The sequence below is a fragment of the Cajanus cajan genome, chromosome 10, assembly GCF_000230855.2.
Source record: "Cajanus cajan strain Asha chromosome 10, NIPB_CcT2T_4, whole genome shotgun sequence".
NCBI classification, from domain to species: domain Eukaryota; kingdom Viridiplantae; phylum Streptophyta; class Magnoliopsida; order Fabales; family Fabaceae; genus Cajanus; species Cajanus cajan.
Genome location: NC_138526.1, coordinates 14,339,054 through 14,359,651, shown reverse-complemented (window position 1 = coordinate 14,359,651; position 20,598 = coordinate 14,339,054). Strand labels below are relative to the sequence as shown.

General features: G+C 34.3%; 1 protein-coding gene across 2 annotated transcripts; it reads left to right on the top strand.

Annotated features, from left to right (window-relative positions):
* The first annotated feature begins 8,607 nt into the window (after positions 1-8,607).
* LOC109808035 (uncharacterized) lies at positions 8,608-14,820 on the top strand. 2 transcript variants are annotated; one of them, XM_083065240.1, is made up of 7 exons: positions 8,608-9,024; positions 10,112-10,311; positions 10,502-11,146; positions 11,758-11,908; positions 12,383-12,532; positions 13,296-13,468; positions 14,204-14,820. In XM_083065240.1, exons 1-7 carry the CDS (start codon positions 8,724-8,726, stop codon positions 14,207-14,209), a joined length of 1,626 nt encoding a protein of 541 aa, XP_082921366.1. In that variant the 5' UTR covers positions 8,608-8,723; the 3' UTR covers positions 14,210-14,820. The 2 variants fall into 2 exon arrangements, with proteins under 2 accessions (XP_082921366.1, XP_020226429.2); XM_020370840.3 differs by having other exon boundaries at positions 8,614-9,024; positions 14,216-14,820.
* Positions 14,821-20,598: the final 5,778 nt, after the last annotated feature.

Here is a 20,598-nt window from a genome sequence, read left to right as displayed (position 1 = left end):
AAGTAAAGTGTCGTGAAATACATTCCTTGAGAAGTCAAATATGAGAGTTGTTATATTAATAAATTTATTAAAATTAAACAATAAATTTTTTGACGGATATATTTTCGATGAATAATTATATCGATGGCTGTATCTGTCGGAAATTTTTGACGGATTTTTTTTTTCAACGCCCATTTTTTCGACGGATTTGCATCCGTCGAAAATAGAGAATTTTCCTTTCTTTCCGACGGATTATGTCCTAAAAAATTTGCATGTTTCTTATAGTGGCATCACCTGCAAAAAAAAGAAACAAAGCATTAGGAATGATATATTCATACAATACATGTGGAAAGTGCACCCTATGAGGAATTCCTTCTATAGTCCTTTATCACAAGAGTTTTGGAGGAGACACTATCCTCTTTACTCTTTTCTAAGAGTGGTGTCTTTTTAGTATTTAAAAGGTAAGGAAGTTGTTCAACTAGAAGACATTCTTTAATAGAATATTTTATTAAAAATTGACTTCTAGGAACAACTTCCTTGGAGAAGACACTTCCCTCCAATTCTATAACCTTCTCTTTCTCCTCTCCTCTTTTTTTTTTTTTTTTCATTTCATAAATACTTGATCCTCAAACACTTGTGAATGTGAAAGGGGAGTCAAGGTATGTTTCTTGCCTAGGTGGTCTAGGAGAATTTCATTGGTGACACCATCATGGATGGCCTTCCTATCATGTTACCAAGGCCTTCCAAGTAAAATGTGGCTTGCATCCATTGGAATTACATCACATAAAATTTCATCTTTATATTTTCCATTGGAGAAAGGAACATGTACTTGGTCCTTAACTTCTATAGGTCCATCCTTATTAAGTCATTGAAGTTTATAAGATTTAGGATGGGCTATAGTAGTTAGGTTAAGCTTATCAACCAACCTTTGGCTTACAAAGTTACTACAAGATCCATTATCAACAATGAGAGAACAAGTTTTCTTAAAAATTTTGCATCTAGCATGGAAAATGTTCTCTCTTTGTGATTGGTCTTGTTCATTAGGTTGGTTGGTAAGTAACCTTTGGACAACCAATAGGTCACCACCACATGGTGCTTCCTCACTAAAACTAAGGCTAGCATCTTCTTCACTTGAGGATGATGAAGAAGATGAAGTGTTTTCCTCAGTTAGGATTTCATTGCCCCTAATGATCATGGTTTTCTTTTTGGGACATTGGGAAGTTATGTGTGTTAAGTCTCAATTTTACCTCTTTTTGGATGAGACTTATTGAACGAATTCCACTCATCCTCTGAACCATTGCAATATAATTGTTCTCTTTTTGGTTCATTTTGTGTGCAGATATAACTAACCCAAATTTAGCTAACAATACCTTAATACACCTCATTTTTTGTGCAGGTATTGAGCTAGGGACTTGAGGATTGAAGATCCATAGGATTGGAAACTAAAGAGGCTAAGGAGCAGAGAAGAAATTGCGCCAGGCGCAAGATGACTCGCGCCGGGCTTGGTAAGAACAGAGCCTGGAAGCCATGGCGCCGGGCGAGAGAATACACGCGCCGGGCGTGGTCGAGACAGAGAGTGCTTGAAACTCTCTAGAAGACATCGCGCCGGGCGTAAAAGGAAATTGCGCCGGGCTTACAATGAGGCAGAAAGTGCACAGAAGAGTACGCGCCGGGCGCGAAGATTTACACACCGGGCGCGAAAACCTAATCTGATCTCCTTGGCCCGTATTTGAAGCCATTTTCGGGGGAGAAACCCCCATTCTCACATTGGGCGCTTCCAGGAGCTGCGGAAGGGATTCCCAGGGCCTGGGATCGTTCGTGTGCAGATCTTTCCTTCGGTTCTTCATTTCCTCTTCCATCTCTATTTTTGTTTTGCCCTCATTGTCTTGAGTGTTTTCACCCATTTTTGTGGGGTTAGATGTAACCAACGTACTCTATTGTAATCCTTACGTTTTTAATGATATATATATGTATTGTTTCATTCTTTGTTGTGTACGTTTCTACGCTTAATGTTTGCTTTGGATTGATCACCCTTTGCATGATTTAAGGTTCCATTGAGTATTGGGAAATACCCTTGAAACTAGTTCTGGAACATATGCCTAGTGGAGATTGTATCTAGGGATAGAGCTTGACCCATTAGTAGTCTTAAACCCTAGCCCGTAATGCGAGTGTAGATATTGGGTACTCAAGGGATTGATATTCAATGTCTGCACCTAGACTCTTTCTCTAAGGGATTAGGTTTGAGTAAACTTATGGGTTGACTAAGCAATGTATGTAACAAGAGATTAAGGATACATTAGTGTTACGTTTGGTGAAATCTGACCCCCACAACCTCACAATACCACAATATCATTTCTAACTTTTTCCACTCTCAAACAAATATTTTTATAGCTTTCATTCCAGTAGTCATGATCTTTAATTCACATTCACATGACAAACTACAAATTGGAATTATTCTTTAGTCACGAATAGTCAATAAATGCTTATTTTACCTTCTAATCCCTGTGGATACGATATTTTTACTACTTGAACGGCCGGTATACTTGCCATGTTTGAGACCGTTGATAGAATTTAACTGATTTATAAATTAAAACAAAAGTGTTTTAACGAAAATCTCAACAATGTGTCTCTTTCCTAAGTACTTAAAGCACTCGATGGAACTAGTTATAGGTTCATTAGAAGGTTTTTCTTTTTATTTTTCTAGTGGTCTATCCTTTGAATAGGAGGAGTGACCCTCCTTCTTGAAGTCTTTTCTAGGGTAAAAGGTAGATTCCTTCTTAAGGCTAGCTAGGCTTTCTCCTAAGTTGTTGTTCTACCCTCACACAAAGTTGAACTAGTTCATTTGGGTCTCTATATGGTAGTAGTTCAACCTTGTCCTTAATTTCTAGGTTTAAACCACTTTGAAATCTTGTAATGGTGGTTCTTTATTCTTCCTTAATCTCAACCCTTAGCATAAGCAACTCTATTTGTTGCCTATATTCCTCCACACTTTGATTTCTTTTTTGGAGTCTTTAGAGCTTTTCCATTAACTCTCTCTCATAATAGAGAGGAATGTGCCTTCTCCTTAAGGCACTCCTATGTTCATTCCAATATTTAATGGAGGACTCTCTCATAATTTATTTTTCTCTCACTAGGGAAGTCCACCAATGCATGGCACTCCCTTGAAAGCTAAGGGTGGCCATATGAACTCTTTTCTCTTCACTCACATTGTGGCAAGTGAAGAGTTGTTCCACCTTCATCTCCCAATTCAAATAGTCATCAACATTGTCTTTGCCATGAAAGGGAGGAAGATCAACTTTAGGTTCTCTTAGAGAGTGTGAGTCATGCCTAGGCCTATGTTTCCTAGGTTGTCTTTGATAGTAGCCATTATCATGGTGACTACTATAGAACCCCTCACTTAGAGATGAGTGAGTGTGTGAATGATGGCTCTTGGGCTGTGAATGCTCCTCAACATGGTTGCCTTTGTAAGGCTTAGAAGGCCCTTCACCATCTTGTCTCTTGGGCCTACAAGGCTCATTGCCTTCATGGACTTTGGGTTTACTAGATTCACCATCCACCATAAGTTTGCATAACAACTCTCTAATTGTCTTATTTATTTATTTTTTCTATTTCTTTTTTCCTAATGTAATTTTTAAGTTCCCTAAATTCAATTTTAGTACTCCTATGACTTCTAGGAGTATGATGACTATGCACACTATTTTCATGAGAATGATCACTTATTTTTGCGGAGAAAGGTTTTCAAAAATTTTCTAATTAATTGCGAAATTGAGTGATAAAAGTTTTCACAAAAAAGTTTTCTCTTTTTAGTGCAAGACTAAGTACTTTGAGGTCTAAGTATACAAGTTGCACTATCAAGGGAGGTGAGCTACAAAAGAGCCACTTAATAACCAAGCCTTTTCAAGTGGAAATTACTAAAACCCCTTATACTTGTCTCACAAATAAATTTTTCACATAAGGCAAATTAAGTAATAGCGTGTGTGTGCACGAAACCCCTAGTAAGTAAGGAAGCCTTCTAAACGAACTTTGGAAACGTCCCTAATTACAATTAGAAAGTAAACTAACGAATGAAAGCAATTAAGAAAGCAAGTAAAGCATATACTAGTCGATTTTCCTAGGGTGGAAGTCCAAGTGACACTTAAAACCCTTTAGACCACTTCCACAAGTATTAAACGTTCTATGAAAGCAAATAAACTAGTCGAATCCTAGTGGAAGCCCAAATGACACTTGAATCCTTTTGGGGACACTTCCACAAGTACTAACCAATTTAATAGTCTTTATTTAAAAATATTTAGGAAGTGGTGGATTTAAGCAAAAGAATTTCCCACACAACCATTCATAAATGTGAGTTTGATTTAACAAAGAAAATAAAGAAATTAACCCAAGGACAGGGTTAATGATTTACAAGAAAAAGAATGAAATCCAATACAAAGGAATTGAAAATTTTCACAAAAAATTAGTGACCAAATTTTGAGACAGCATTGTGATGATTTGGAGGCCCTGGTACTATTCATCGCAAATCCGTCTCTAAATTCTGCCTCTAAGGTGCTGTTTTCCCTTACTAGAATAGTGCTCTCAGAAATCCGTCGCTAAGTTGGTCGCTAATTCTGTCTCAACTGGTACCAGAATCAGTTTTGCTGAAATTTGTCTCTAAGTCTATCTCTAAATATGCAACCTAAAACAAAAATTTTCGTAGCTGCAAAATGAGAAAACAAGTGAGCCTTTCCAATATGTTTCACTCAAGGATTTTATTACCTCAATCTCCCTCAAGTTGTGGCCTCTTTGAGATGAATCCATTATGTCTCAATTATCCACTCATTTCCAAGTGTAATGGCTTGAAAGTGGACTAGTTTCACCAAGACTTAACAACCATCAAGAGAATGTGGAGTCCAATAAAATAAAAACTAAAAATTCATAATTAGAAGAGGCTAAAATCTAATAGGAATTATTATGACAAACTCAAAGAGAGCCAAGAAAGACACAAAGCAACAATTAAAAGTTAATTCAACACTAGCACCAAAGGAATAATCATAGGAATGGCTCTAGAGTTGATTTCAAAATCAAAACAAAATTTGTGCTATTATTTTGAGTATTTAGAAATGTTTTTCCAACCACTAGAAAACAAGTAAACCTCAAATAAAATTACACAAAAAATTCAAAGGTCGAGTGCTCTAAACTTGTTTGTTTTCCTCACTTTGTTTTTCTAGCTTTTGTTCTTTTGTTTCTTTTTCTTTTATTGCCTTCTTGGCTTTTTTTTTTATACTGAATATGAGCACTTAAACATAGGTCAAACAATTATAAAAGAGGTTTCCAAGTGGTGGAGAAAAAAAGAGTAAGAAGTGTAAGTGTACAAGTCAAAATTCAATCACAATAGTTACTAGTTTTGGTACTAGTTTGTTCTTCTTTTTGTACACCTTTAATTTTCATTTTTGATACACTTCTTACTCTGTTTTGTTTTTCAAAATAAGCACACAAAGACACAAGGAATTGCTGGTCTTAGATTGCTAAGAAACAATTAGCAATTGAAGTTCACAAAAATTGACTCTAAAACATGTCAGGTCTAATAACATGCATAGGAATCATTCAATAATTAAGCACATCTAGAATTAATACGTGTCCAGCCAACAATGATATCACAATAAAATATAGAAAAATCTATTTAGATTCAAAAATAAAAAAGGCACAAAAGTGATTTAATGACAAGTAAAGCAACTACACATGACTCTAAGACAAAACTAGGAGATTAAGAAATGAAAAATGTTTTCTAGTCTAGTTTCTTTAAGGAGTTTCTTTCTTTTGACCGAATTATTAGGAGTCCAAGAAAAGATTAAATCAAACCTAAAACATTAAAAATCACATATAGAGAATACCTAAAGGCACACACAAAGATTGATTCACAAGAAGTGGTGTATGAATCAAAACAATCAAGACATAGTGAATTGTTCTATAGATTTATAGTTGTGACACAAGAACAATTCAAGGCACACAATACACAAGACAATAAAGGAACAAACAAGTGGAAACAATTTTAGACACAATATTACATGTTTTGTCCGAACAAAATTGAAATAAAAGCTTAAGAAGGAATTTACTAAGGAGACCTAGCTTTTGATACCAAATGATGGAAACTTGCTTTGGAACCGGATTGATGTTGATTCCTCTTCAAGCTTCTCCCTAGACCTTTGGCTTCTTGGTTCTCCTTAAGCTTCTCCAAAGCCTCCAATGGTGGATGAAGCTTCGGATTTCACCAATTAATGGTGAAGAACACTCTCAAGTGGTGCCACTCCTTGGAGGAAGATTAGCCATTTTAAATTTCACCACACTCTTGTATGAAGAGGATAAGAGAAATGGATTAAAATCAAAGAGGTTGAGACTTTTGGAAGAGAGAAAATCTAAACAATTTTCGGAATTCTCTTAAGATATGCATCAAAATTGTTTACAAAGTGAGGGAAAAGGCTTACATAGTGAGGGAGTAGCTTGTGGTGCAAGCTAGACTAACTATGGTTCAAATAAAAACATGGTTAGTCATTTTGCAATCAAGCTAACCGATCTAGTTATCTAGGAGGCTTGTGGAACAAGCTTCCAACTTAGAAGCTTGGGGAGCAAGCTAAGTTAGAAGCTTGTAGCACAAGCTATCCAAGTGTGTAGAGAAGCCAAGCAATTTCGGCCAAGGAGATGAGCTAGGCGGCCAAGGGTGATTTCCTTCACTTAGTCCAATCCAAAAATCTTGGAATTGCTTTAGCTAGGTTCACCAAAATATGGTGAGACCTAGCTAAATCAATTTCTTGGAAAAAAAATGGAGGAAAACAAGACTAATATGTAAAATTTAGCCTAGGCTCACCTCTGGCCCAATTACTAGTTACACCTACACACCTTACTATTTGTCACCCCACTTCTACTACTAAAAATATAAAAATCAATAACCCTTAATACAAGGTCAAATAGAGCAAAAGTCTCCAAGTAATATACCCTAAAATCCTAAAGGGATGACTTATAAGAAAAGGAAAAGGTGTCTTACAAATACAAAGGCAAAATACACCTATACAAGATCTACTATATACAAGGTACAAGAACTCAAACTATACAATGTATGTACAATAGAGACTATGAGACTAAAAAGAGGAATCATACTCAATACTCATATTGAGCATAAGTCTAAGAAGTACCTCCTCTGTAGAAGCCTCCTCTAGCCTCCTAACCATGAACCTAGTTAAAGGCTCAATGGTCTTCAAGTGTGAGCCTTCCTATGGATCAACTTTCATCCTTCTTGGTCTTACCTCTTTCAAAGGGATCCTTGGGGATTAGATTTCCATCAAGAAGTCCAATGCTTGAATTTATGTGTCAGCTCCATCATAGTCATTGGGCTTAAATCCTCATAATTTTGATTTTGGTCATCATCCAGAAGGTTTCTTATTAATGGAGACTTTGTATGTATATATAAACCTATGTCTATCCTTATGTTCTAACAATATGGAAATTTGATTATATTCCAAAAATGATGATGATGATGATGATGACGATGATATAATTGTGGCTTAAATGTGTTTTAGTGCTTATAACATGAACAATTTTTTAGTTTGGTCTCTAAAATTTATTAATTTATTTTTCATTCTTCTAAAATTTGTAAATATTGTTTTTGGTCCTTTTAAAATTAGTAAATTTTGATTTTGCTCCCTAAAAATTATTTTTTTTCTTTTGACTTTCATCCTTTTAAAATCTAAATTCATTATTTTTGGTCCGATAATCATTTTGAGATAGATACATAATATTTATTTTAAGAACCTATAAAAAAATTTAGAGTGACATATTACTTACAATTGTGAGTAATACCTAAGATATTCACTTAATTTTTTAATAAACAAACAAATAGTTAGAATAATCTTATAATAGTATTCATTTTATAAAGAATTTTTGTTTACAATAACTAAAATTGAAACTTATTCATTTTATAGAGACTAAAAACATATATAAGCTTATAATTATATATTTAATACTTAAAATTATCAGCTATACTAGAATAACATTATCTTAATTTGATGTAATAAATAAAAAATTATTTATACATGTGATTTGTGTTCCTTAACCAAACACTAAATTTAATCTACCAATTAATCATAAAATTGTAACTAAAGATATTACTTTACTTTTAAATGAATCAACTGAACTAAAAGAAACTATACTTACAATTATAATTTTTTAGTTGAAATATTCTTTTAATCTTTTTAGTTTAATGAAATTAGTCTTTATTCTTTATAATTAAAAACGTTTAATTTTAGCTCTTATGCATAATTTTTCTTTCTTTTTAATCTTCATCTTATTTCATAATTCAGTTTTCTTTTCTATTGTATAAGAAATTAAGAGGTAAAATTTTACAAAATTATAATAATTAAAAATACGTATATTTATTTGAAATAAAATTTAGTTATAAATATTAAAAAGACAAAATTCATAAAATTATAAAAATAAAAAATGTATATAATTTTTTTTTGTAATGTAATAGTTTAATTATTTGATATTTGAAATTCTTATCCGAATTGCGTATCCATCACAATCACATCAACCGATAACCGAGACGACGTCTCTGGAGTTCAGCTTCACCCCCCACAAACCGACAAGCCCAAGTCCAACAACGACAACGTGGTCCGAATAGAAAGTCAGAACGAACACCATCACCAACATTGTTCTTATTCGTAACCCCCCAATCCCCACTCTTTCTCTCTCTCTCTCTCTCCCATTGGTTCCACAAAATGAACGACACAATCTCTTCTCTCCCCACACCCTTGTCTCTTCTTCACTTTCTTCACGCCAGAGGCAGGTCCTCCTCCTCTTCTTGCGTCCACTCTCCCTCTCAGCTTCTCAGGGACTTCGCCACGCGAGAGCTCAATGCTTTTCTCTGGCTCTCTCTCGTTGCTGCCACCACCCTTTTGCTCAAGAGATTCTTCACCATCTTTGGCTTGTGGCACAGGGCCAAAACCATTCCCGGGCCTCCCTCTCCCTCTTTCTTCGGCCACCGCAACCTCTTTTCCCGCCAAAATTCCACCTTTACTGGTCAGTTTTTCGTCAATCCTCATCATTTCTATCTTTCTTTCGCGAGTCACTGATCCATGTTCAGTTTATTACCTTGTCGGCTGAGGACCTAGGACAAACGGTGGAGGATTGTTGTTGTTGTTGTTGTTTTTTTTTTTTTTTAATTTATCCCTTTTTGTCCCGTGGATTAGTTGAATTTGTAGTTTTTATGAGGAAAAAAAACTGTTTTTTGGATTTTGCAAGTTATTGGGTGTTGTGGTGATATGGGGTCTTGTGATGTGCTGGTCTGTGTTCTGTCTCGTGACATGGGGACTTCATGATGATTTCCTTGTGTTTTTCGTTTTCGTCCCTATTGCCTCGTGGATACTTGTATTTCTAGTTATTATCAGAAATAATCAGTTTTTTTTTTTTCTTTTTTGATTCTAGTGAAGTGGATTTGGGGTTTAGCGTATTAATCTGGATTTTGCAAGTTATTGGGTGATGGGGTCTTGTGTTATGCTGGTCTGTGATCTGTTTTTCAGTTGTTATCGGAAAGAATAAGTTTTTTGAGTTCTAGTGATGTGAATTTTGGGTTTAGTGTGTTAATATGGAGTTTGTGTGTTATTGGGTCTTATTATCGTGATTTGAGGTCATGTGTCATAGTGGTTTATGATTTGTTTGAGTGTGGATGTCAGTTTGCTGTTATCTTCTATTGGGAATTTGTTGTGGATTAAAAGGGTTTGGTGAAATTCGTGCCTTTTTGGTTTCTGATTGGTTGAGTGGATGGGCTGTTTTGGAGTTGTACACGGAAAGAGAAAACTTGCTTTATGTTCCTTCGATATCAGATCACCATTTGTTAATAGGAGGCCATTGATGAAGTAAAAATGTGAGATGAGGGTACAAAGAATGGTGTTAATATTGGTTTCTTTCTTTTTGCACAAGGTGGGGTATTATTCTAGAATGGCTATTAAAGGAATTTTGCAGTAATGTCAAAGCTAGGTTCTTTCACTGTTTTGCATGTGTCGTAGTGTTTTTTTTTTTTTTTTTTGGTTCTGAGTAATGAATAATATTATGGCTGGCTGGTTGTAAAATTTTAAACTAATTATATACTTGGCCTTTTGATTTCCAGATGTGTTGTCAGAATCTCATCAAAAGTATGGACCTATTGTTAAGCTTTGGTTAGGTCCTACTAAGCTTTTGGTCTCAGTTAGGGATCCAGCACTAATTCAACAGATGCTTATAAAGGCTGAGGATAAGTTGCCTTTTACTGGAAAAGTGTTTCATCTTGCCTTTGGGCAATCAAGTCTCTTTGCCCCGTCCTTTGAAAAGGTGACATGCTTAGGTTCTTTCTTTTTGACTTTTGAGACATTCTTAGTACTGATCAAACTACTCTTTTGTTTATGTATTTTTATTACGCATCTCAAGTACTGTCTGCAGAAATTACAGGTCCTGTTGTTTTTATGTATCATGTTCTCATTCTGACTACAGCAGCTTGGAATTTAATTTAAATTGTCTTTAGGTGCAAAAGAGAAGGGAGTTATTGGCAAATGAATTAAATGAAAGATTGTTGAAGAATGATGATCTGATTCCTATGAAAGTTGCAGACTTCATCACAGATAAAATAGAAAACATCAGAACCAAAGGAGGTATTGATTCTAGATTGGTTTCTCAGCATTTGGCTTTCACAATAATGGGAGCTACGTTCTTTGGAGATGGTTTCTTAGCCTCACCAAAGGCTGCAATATATGAGGAACTGTTTATGATGATTGCTAAAGATGCTTGCTTTTGGGCCTCCTTTAATGTTACTCCTTTTTGGAGACTTGGATTTTGGAGGTATCAAAGCTTATGCAGAAAATTAAAATGCTTAACTGAAGATATCCTTCAACATTGCAGAAAAGGTTGCAAATTATTTGGCCATACTGACCAAGATGTACATAATGAAAGTTCCAACAAAGAAATGAAGTCAGCACATGGTGCACAATGTTGTTCTGATGATGGGTTTCAAGATTACTATTTCTTTCGTGACCTTAAGGATCATCAAAATGGTAAAGAAGAACCTAGTGGAAACGTCTTGCGTATGGTGTTTCATGGATGTCAAACTACATCTGCTTTAATCACCAATGTATTGACTAGGCTTGTCATTCATCTGGAAATACAGGATAAGGTTTAAATCTATTTATTGTGTCCAATTTGTAATTGCATTTTATTTGCATCCTTTTATTTTAGTTTGTTTTCCAATGCTCAAAAGTCAAAACCAAGAGTGTAATTCCTATAACAAATCTTCTTAAATGATTCCCTATATTTGATGAATCTGGTTTTGTACAAAGTTAAAACCAGGAGTACACCTTGGTTTTACAATCTGCCTGATGAGAGAAGTACTAGTTAAGGTGATTTTGTTTAAATAATTTGAAATTTTCCGACCCTTTAGAATGGACATGGACATTCTTTGTTAGGGAATGTGTGTTGTACTTTACCTCTTATTCAATATTTGTCAGTAGCTCTGCCTGCTATATGTGTCTGCTTTTGCCATGGCATAAGTTACATTTTCTCACTTCCGTTTATGAGTTGAAATTTATTGTCAACACAATAACAAACTGTTATTCTAGTATCTTTCGAAGAAAAACCATATTTGTTAGTATAGGATTTCATTTGTATGCTCAATCATGGGTTTACACTCTATGATTTTCAATACCAAATAGTTTATTATTTTTTCTAATAGACTGACTGCTTGATGTTTACAAGGCAGCTGGTTGCTTATTTTGTATGCTTTTGCAGGTTTATTCGGAGATTAGCATGGTAGGAAGAAACCCGTCAAAATATGAGCATGAAGATGTTTATAGGATGCCTTTGTTATTGGCTACAATTTACGAGTCAGCACGCCTTCTTCCCACTGGTCCCATGCTGCAGAGGTGTTCTTTGAAACATGGTGAGATATTCTTAAGCAAGCATAGCGACTTAAGGAAGGGTTTCTTGTGTAGAAAAAAGCTAACTGATTTGGAACCTTTGCAAGTTCTGTTTAGTTGTGTCGTGTGCATTATATACACATGATTTTTTTTTTCATTGATCGGTTAAGCATTAACATTGTGGTAACAGTTAGGAGCTAGTATCCCATCTCTACAATAGCATAATAGGTTTTATACTTGGTAGTTTTATGCATGATTTTAAAATACGAATATTAAATTTGAATATTCTAGTTCTTACAATTCATCTAATAGGGCTAGTATAAGACGAGGGTTGTAGTAATTTAACGCAATACCAGTGTGATGTACATCATGATTTGGAATAATTATTTTTTATAGTTATTCTTAATGGCTTAAAATCTAATTTAGGATTGCCTTCAAAAATTTCTATCTATACTCCTGCTATTATTTGTATTCATTAATATTCATCCTTACGTCAGACTTGAGCTTTGCAACTGGTGTAACCATACCTGCTGGAGCTGTACTCGTTGCACCCGTCGAATTGATACAGAAGGATGACTCCAGTTGGGGGAGTGATGCAAGTGATTTTAATCCTTACCGATTTCTCTCCACTGGTACAAAGGGATCAGGTATGAGTCTTGATACTTCAAAAATTGGTTTTGTATATGAATAGTCAAGAATCAGGGATAAAACAAAGGAAAAAAATGAAAAGAGAAACAAAAATACAGAGAGAATGAGAAAATTGGATTTTCCTAAATATGCTGTAACAAAAAAAACAATGAAAATTGACTAAACCTTCTTAGGATCTGGTACATATAGTTGTTAGAAGCTATGATGAGATTAGGTCCATAATAGATACTGGATCTAGGGGTTGATTGTCGTTGTCTATCAATATCTTTAGGGTCTGTGGCTCAACCTGCATCACAAAGACCCGTAAAGAAAGTTTTGAAAAGTTGGCTGTAGGCTGGAGCAATAGACGATGATAAGTTGTCCCTTTGAGATACTTTAGTATTTTTTTGACCACTTTCCAATGCTCCTCAAGGGATTGGAACAAAACCAAACCACGTTGTTGGTACTGTACCAGACTTCAGGCCTTGTTAAGGTATCAATTGTAATGCACCTGAAATAGATCATTTTTAGTTGAGGATCTTGGACAAAATCAGTGTTATTTTGAAAGCATTCACCCCTGGATCATATGGGTGGAGGCCCCTGATATATTTTCTGTAGGTCATGTTGAGAAGAACAAAAAGATTTGTCTAATGTGGATGACAATTGACTAGTGGGGCTAGTATGTCTTCATCATCAGAGATATTCTGTTATGTTTTCTGTAGGTGGTAGGGGAGAAGATTCTGTTGCTCATCTATTACTGATCTTGATATTGAACTCTCACAGGTTCTGCTGAAGAAGAACTTGAAGACTTCTCCAGTGCAGGTTTTGTACTGAATGATCCAAATGAAAATGCTGCATTTCTTCCTTTTGGATCTGGTACACGTGCTTGCATTGGACAGAAATATATCATCCAACTTGTTGCCTCATTGTTGGCATCATTACTAAAAAAATATAAGGTTTGTCCTGTGAAACTGTATTTTTGCTTTTGCTACCTATTTTATGAGAAAAAGACATGAACACAATCCAAATCATAAAATTTGTATAACATCAAATATTAAACACTTGTCAATTCCAAGAAGAAAAATAAAAGAAAATAATGAGTGTACATCATGTAGTTAGCAAAAATAAATGTCTAGTAACTATTGGCAAAGAGTGGCTTGGAACTTCTAATGTCCTTTGCGTTTCCTATTCCTGAAAATTGTTCTGTTTTTAAAAATAAGAAGAAAAAAAAAAACTCGTTTGATAAGAATAGTTTTTGAAAACTTTTCAAAAGTAGTCTTTTTCAGTTTTTAAATTGTTTTGGTTTTCTATTTTCAGTTTTCTGTTGCTTATGTTTTTCATTGCACTGTTTCAACTTTTTCCTCTACTCATATTATCTAAAAATTAGTTTTTGAAATTTTTTCTACAAAATAGTTTTAAAAACTAAAAGGACAAAAGCACAATCAAACAATGATGGTGTTCCTAGGTAAATGGCAAGCATTGGTAGGGTCTAGGGAGTAGGGACCATGCAGCAAAGTGAATGGAGTTTAATAGGCTGAACTAAAAGAATGATGACTGGTCTATATTACAAGTATTTTCTTCAAGTTTTGATCCCATGGATGTTACACCATTAGTTTTTTGCGATCAGAATATAGTGCATGGTGTACTTGATATATACAATGCATACTTGTCGTGTGACAACTGATGTTTAGTTTTGAATACAGATACGGCTTAACACAGAATCAGATAATGACTCAAACACAACCTTGAAGAATAATCTTCTTCGGCATCATCTCAATTCACATATATTATTTGTGAGAAGGGATCAGTGAAGGAGAAACACAAGCATACTATGTAGATAAAGTTGGTGTTGTAATCTAAGTCGGTGACACCGATAAATGTGGACCTTTTCACTTTTTCCAAAATGACTGGGGAAGCTCTCCCTTGGCTCATTATGATCATCTGGGAGGATGTAACCTGAGTTCCTTAGCTCAAGTTTTTTTTCTCCCAGTTTTTCAACATTTGCCCTAGTGTTGGCTTCAGGCCCTGACACATCTTTTTGTTGGTGTTTTAAGCACTTTGGGTCAATTGTTGCTTTTGGAGCCTTGGGTTTTCCTTCCCCTTCTTTGGATGTGAAGCTTTCTTTTCTGATGCTACCAACTTTTTCACTTCTGAAGGAAGTTTGTTCTTGTACCACCATGATGTTGTTAGAATAAAATATACTTGGATATTTAGTATCTCTTAACTATCGAAACTTATGTGGATCATCTGTTATATATGCTTTATATACTGACATTGGAGGATAAATTTTATATTATGTATTTAGGTATCGTGGGGTTTGTGCTTTTTTGTGTACGTGCAATGCCTTGCATAATTTTTTTTTTTTTAACATATTAGAGTAACATACTGAAATTTATTGTTATGCTATTGTTCTATGGAATTTTAAGAACCTAAAATAAAGCAAATTGCAAATTACTTTTGGGGAACTGTTAAATAATATTGTTACTGATATTATCATACAAAGATGATAGAAGATATTCTATGTAGAGCATTAGAAACATTAGTTATAAATCCTCATCCTGGAGTTCCCTGTTTGGGATCATGCTTTGGGCCATTTGGAATGTTAGAAATGAGATAATTTTTTATGGATTAGGCATCATGACCATGTGGTGGATAAAGCTAAGTTCACCTATTTAGAGGTTGGATCTGCAATGGGAATTGATTGTCATAGAACCCGGACGGTGGAGATTTGAGGGTTATTTTGGCATTTTCCTCTTTCGAGTTGGACTAAATTTAATGTTGATTGTTTGGTGTGAGTTGGGGGCATGCAAGCAAGTTGTTGAAGTGTTCTTAGAGATGATAGTGGCATATGGATTTCTGGTTTCTACAAGAAGCTGGGTGCTTGCACATTATGGTCATAGAGATTTGGGGTATTATCAGAACTTTGGAGCAAGCTTGGAGTTTGGATGTTGGACTTATTTGGATTGAATCTGCTTCGTTAAAAGTAATTTCATTGTTAAATAAAGGAACTCCTATGGATCAACCTTATTCTGCTTTGATCGGTTATGGTAAAATGTTTTTGCAAAAACCTTGGATCGTTAATATTACTCAGGTTATTCGTGCGGCAAATTCAGTAGCCGATTATAAGACAAGTATAGCCCATATTAGAGATATTAGTCTTAGCATTTTAAGGGTTATTTTTATCTCTGCGGTGTAATTACCTTTTAACAGTAAAAAAGAATATATTATATATAACATTTTCTACTATCATGATATATATTTTAAATAGAAATTATTATGATAATATATATATATATAATAAATGTGTGTGTGTGTTATATTTGAGTGTCATACTATATGTAAAAAGCATATTATAATTGTACTAATTATGTAATAAAAATTATGATACATAATAAAATTAATAATTGATATTATAAAATTAAAAAAATGTAACAGGCAAATTGTATTGTGTACCACACTATGTATTATTATAAATGTTTTTCGCGTAGTATTTTACATATTCCTATATAAGGAATTTATAAAAGTACACAGTATAAACTAAAAATACTTTAATATATTTTTACTTGTTCCAATACTTCATTATGTTTTTTTTAAAAAAATGTCCTTATTTTAATGGTAAACAAATATTACTAATTATATTATAAGAAATTAATCTTTTATATTCTAAATAAAATATTAATTGATATATTATTGAAATAAAACTTTGACAATTAAATTATGTTAACATGATAAAGGATTTTGCATACAAACTTTGACTCCTTTTTTTATCATTCCTTAAAAGAAAAAAAACATAGTTTCGTAAGATTTTAGTTTTTGTATTAATATTTCTAAATGATTAAAAAATTATGAGCAAATTCTTTAACTACTGGGACCGTATCCAGTAGATTAACTCTTGTTATAAACAAATACTTTATAACAAATATAATGTTCTATACAAAACTATAAATATTAATTGCCTTGGTGTTTTTTATTTTCTTTATTATTCATGTCTGTCATATTTCAACGAGTTAGCAGAAACAATATACATTCAGCAAAAAAACAAAAAACAAAAAACTGCAGCAACAATATATACAAAATCAAATTCACATTACAAAATAACTTTTTGACTCGAATCATGTAAAGTTCTTGACTTATAGAATAAGAAACATCTTTAATAAAAAAAAATAATGTTTACTAATATTGTTAAATATATAAATATTTTTTAATTTAATTAGAAAATTATTAAATATATCTTATCTTCATTATGTTTTATTATAAATAAGTAGTTAAAGTTTATTTTATCTTATAAAATGAAATTGTATAATACTAGACAGTTTTAATAATTTCTTTTAAGATGCGACATATGGATAAGAAAACTTAAAGCTATAAAAGTCTCAAAAATCAACTCACCATTGCTCAAAGTCAGTCAACTGAATACTTTGTGCTAATCTTTTCTTTAAAAGTCACTTAAAGCAATTAATTGGTCGTTTTGAGTGAATCTACACACAAAAAGTAACTATTCTTTAAATTAATTTTTAATATTAAAATTAAATTAAACAATTGTTGCATAAACTTATGTGAATTCAAACTTTATACAATTTACTAATTACAATGATTTGTTTACTTGTCAAATGCGTAAAATCTACCTAAAATCATTGAAAATTCTAACAGGAAGCAGTATAAAAATGTGGTACATGGATGAAGCACTATTTTTAACTATTAAATTTAATAATATAATAATCGACGGTTCAAATTTGTTACTTGTAATTTAGAAAAGAAAACTTTTGTATTTTGCATATTAGTCCCTGTTTTGGTTTTCTTGTGGTGGTGAGGGTGGGGGGTGGTCATCAGCACTGGTGGTGAGGACGTGGAAGACGACGGCAGCGAGCGCGACATCGAGGCTGTCGTGGGTGAGCTAGGGACGAGGAGGGCCAGATTTGGAGGTGGCGACGTTTTGGTCGTAGCGGATGTAGTTGACGACGGAGAAGGCGAAGGAGAAGCCTTGGGAGAGTTGAACGCCGCGGACAACGGGGAAGGGGAGGTAGCGATGAGGCGGGTGGTGCCGAGGAGGAGGAGGACGGCGGCGACGAAGAGGCCTGTGGTGGAGATTTGGGGGATGGTGAGAGGCGGAGATGGCAACAGCGGCGATGGACTTCATGGGCTGGACGGGCATGGGGAGGCCGAAGAGGAAGCCGATGGCGATGTTGTAGAGAGGAGTGAAGACGGCGTTAGTGGTGAAGACAAGGAAAACGACGACGGCGAGTGAGACGGCAAGGCCATCAAGGGCGAGCCAGGCGCGAAGAAGGTCACGCCTTCACTGCCACCACCGTGGAAGGAGACGGCACCTCCGCTGCCACTACACGAACGAAGTCGCGCTTTTGCTGCCATCGCCCGAAGGAGGCTGCGCCTCGGCTGCCACCGCGCGAAGGAGGTCACACCTCTACTACCACCCCCATGGAAGGAGACGGCACCTCCGCTGCCACCGTGCCTCCGCCACCACCGCGCATCCACTGTGTCTCCGCATATAATATAAGGATTATTTTGCAAATATAAACAAGTTCAAAAACTTGCTATTGTTGGTCATTTTACTGCCTCATATATGAGGCATGTGCTCAACTACTTCATGTTAGAAGCACTCTAAAATCACGGGCTTGATTAAAGAAATAATTTTAAAAAATGACCAAGAAAAATAGAAGTCATATGAACCACTGATGTGGGCACGTTCCTGTTCTTTTACTTTTGAAGCTTAGTTTTCCTCGACAACATCATAACTAGGACCTGAACGGAAAAAACAAATTCCAAAATATCATTACATAAGGGCGAATTAAATGTAAATTTTGTCGATTATTATACCGTTTAATGATTTAGATTAATTATATGTAAATTTTATTGATTTAATTATTAAATGATAATTTCAAATTTATCTTGTATGTTTACGCGAAATTTTATTAATTTTTTTTAAGATAATCGAAGTGTTCATATTTTAGTATATTTTGAAATATATATATTACAACAACTTTGATCTATATAAATGAGATATCAAATCATCTTGAATTATAAATTTTTGTATATTTAATCTAGGAGTAAGGAACTTTCAATCTTAAGGTAAGTTTTGTAAAATAATTATTTAATTAAAAGTTATTGAATGATGTAATAATTGATGAAAATTATACTGATGTCATTTGATCCCTTCTGCTAACATACTCACTAATTTTTTAGTTGGAGTATGCTAACAATAAAGAGTGTTGAAGAGAAGATAGATGTAACACACGATATTGTTATATTGGTTCGTCTCAACCATCGAAACATCCAATTCTCAATCCAATCCAATTGAGTTCTACTATCTTAATCAAGATACAAGTATTCTTTCAACAAGTCATTTTTGGTTTAAACCTAAGTGTTTTTTGACTTGCTTCTTCAAGAAACTACTCAAATATTCTTTTCACACAAAGTCTCTCTAGGCTTCAACATTGAATACTCTTTTACGAACGAGTCTTTGCAGACTCAAACAACAAGTATTCTTTTTCAGATATGCCTCTTCAAGCTCGACCCTATAACAACACTATATAATGATAAGGTTATAAAAGTTGTTTTATCTTGCAAGCAAGACGTGATACAATGAATTTAAGCACAAGGAGCTTTATAAAAAGAATGAAAGAATTTTAATATGTTTTGTGCAATCTCTTACAAAAAGGTTCTTGTTTCTTTTTGATCGTGAAACTTCTTATATAGTAACCCGAATGAAGATGACCATTACAAAATCTTGAGTGTTCCTCACAAACTTTCTTTGTCTGTCTTCGTTACAAGTTCTTTGAGGTAAGAAGTATGCATTGATGCATTGAATATTTTCATTAAATGCATTTTATCAAATTGTCACTTCTTATCTGATCAAAAATGTTACTTATCATCTTTAGGATACCAAACAAACTATCTATAGCGTGTGTCTACGAGAATTAGGTTCTGCATCAACTTTTGCTGACTTTCTCCATGATTTTAGGGATTCGTTTGTCCTTGGTTCTGGTGCAAAGCATGTCTCCATTATCTTTAGAAGATTCGGAGTTCCAAAGAGCTTTCTTAGTTTGATTTGTTAAGGAATCATTCAAACATACAAAAAATTGTCGTTAGTCATCATAAATGATAGGCATATAAGACTTTATAAAGATAGATTGTATGTTTTGCCTAATGAAACATCATTTTGCTAATGAATTCCATCTTATGTTTTGTTTGATGAACATTTAACGAAAACATTTTCTCTTAGAAAAACTTTCTGTTTGTTATCATTAAAATGTGAAAGTTTGATGGATTTAAGATTGTCTTTTGGCTTAACACTTTTTTTTTATTAAATTTAAATTAAGGATAATATGATAATTTAATATCTTTTAAAAATATATTTTTCCTTTTTGAGTAGGCCCATCGTTTGCTTGATTCGCTCGATTAGTTGATGGAGGAAACAAGCTAAAAAGGCTAGCCGCCTCGCTAGATGCTAGACCTCCTTGACTATTCTTAGGCTATGCATCTTGGTCACTTCTTGACACTTGTCTAGATTAGCTTGAATGCCCCTCAAGGTGAGCATGAATCTCGAATACCGAAGATGCACTTTTTGGGTTCAAACACATTGTGCTTGCATAACTCTACAAAATTCTTGGCCAAGTCTTCAACATGTTTGGCCATGTTACTCGACTTAATGGCCATATCATCAATGTAAACCTCTATACTTTAGCCAATTTGTTTCTTGAACACCTTGTCCATAAGGCATTAATATATGGCACCTGTTTTTCTTTAATCTGAATGGCTTGACTTGGTAACAAAAAGTTGGTTGAATTATTTATGAAGGTAGTCTTCTTTTCATCTTTTGCATATATTTTTATTTGATTGAACTTGGAATTGGCATCCAAAAATTTGAACAATTGGTGTTCAGTCGCCCCATCCATGAGTCAATCAATCCTTGGGAGAGCATAAGCATCAACATCCTTCAAACATGCTTTGTTTAAATCCATGTAGTTTATACACATTTTCCACTTCCCACTCGGCCTTTTCACCATGACCACATTGACTAGCCATGTTGTATACATTATTTCACGAGTGAAGTGGGCATTTAGTAACTTGT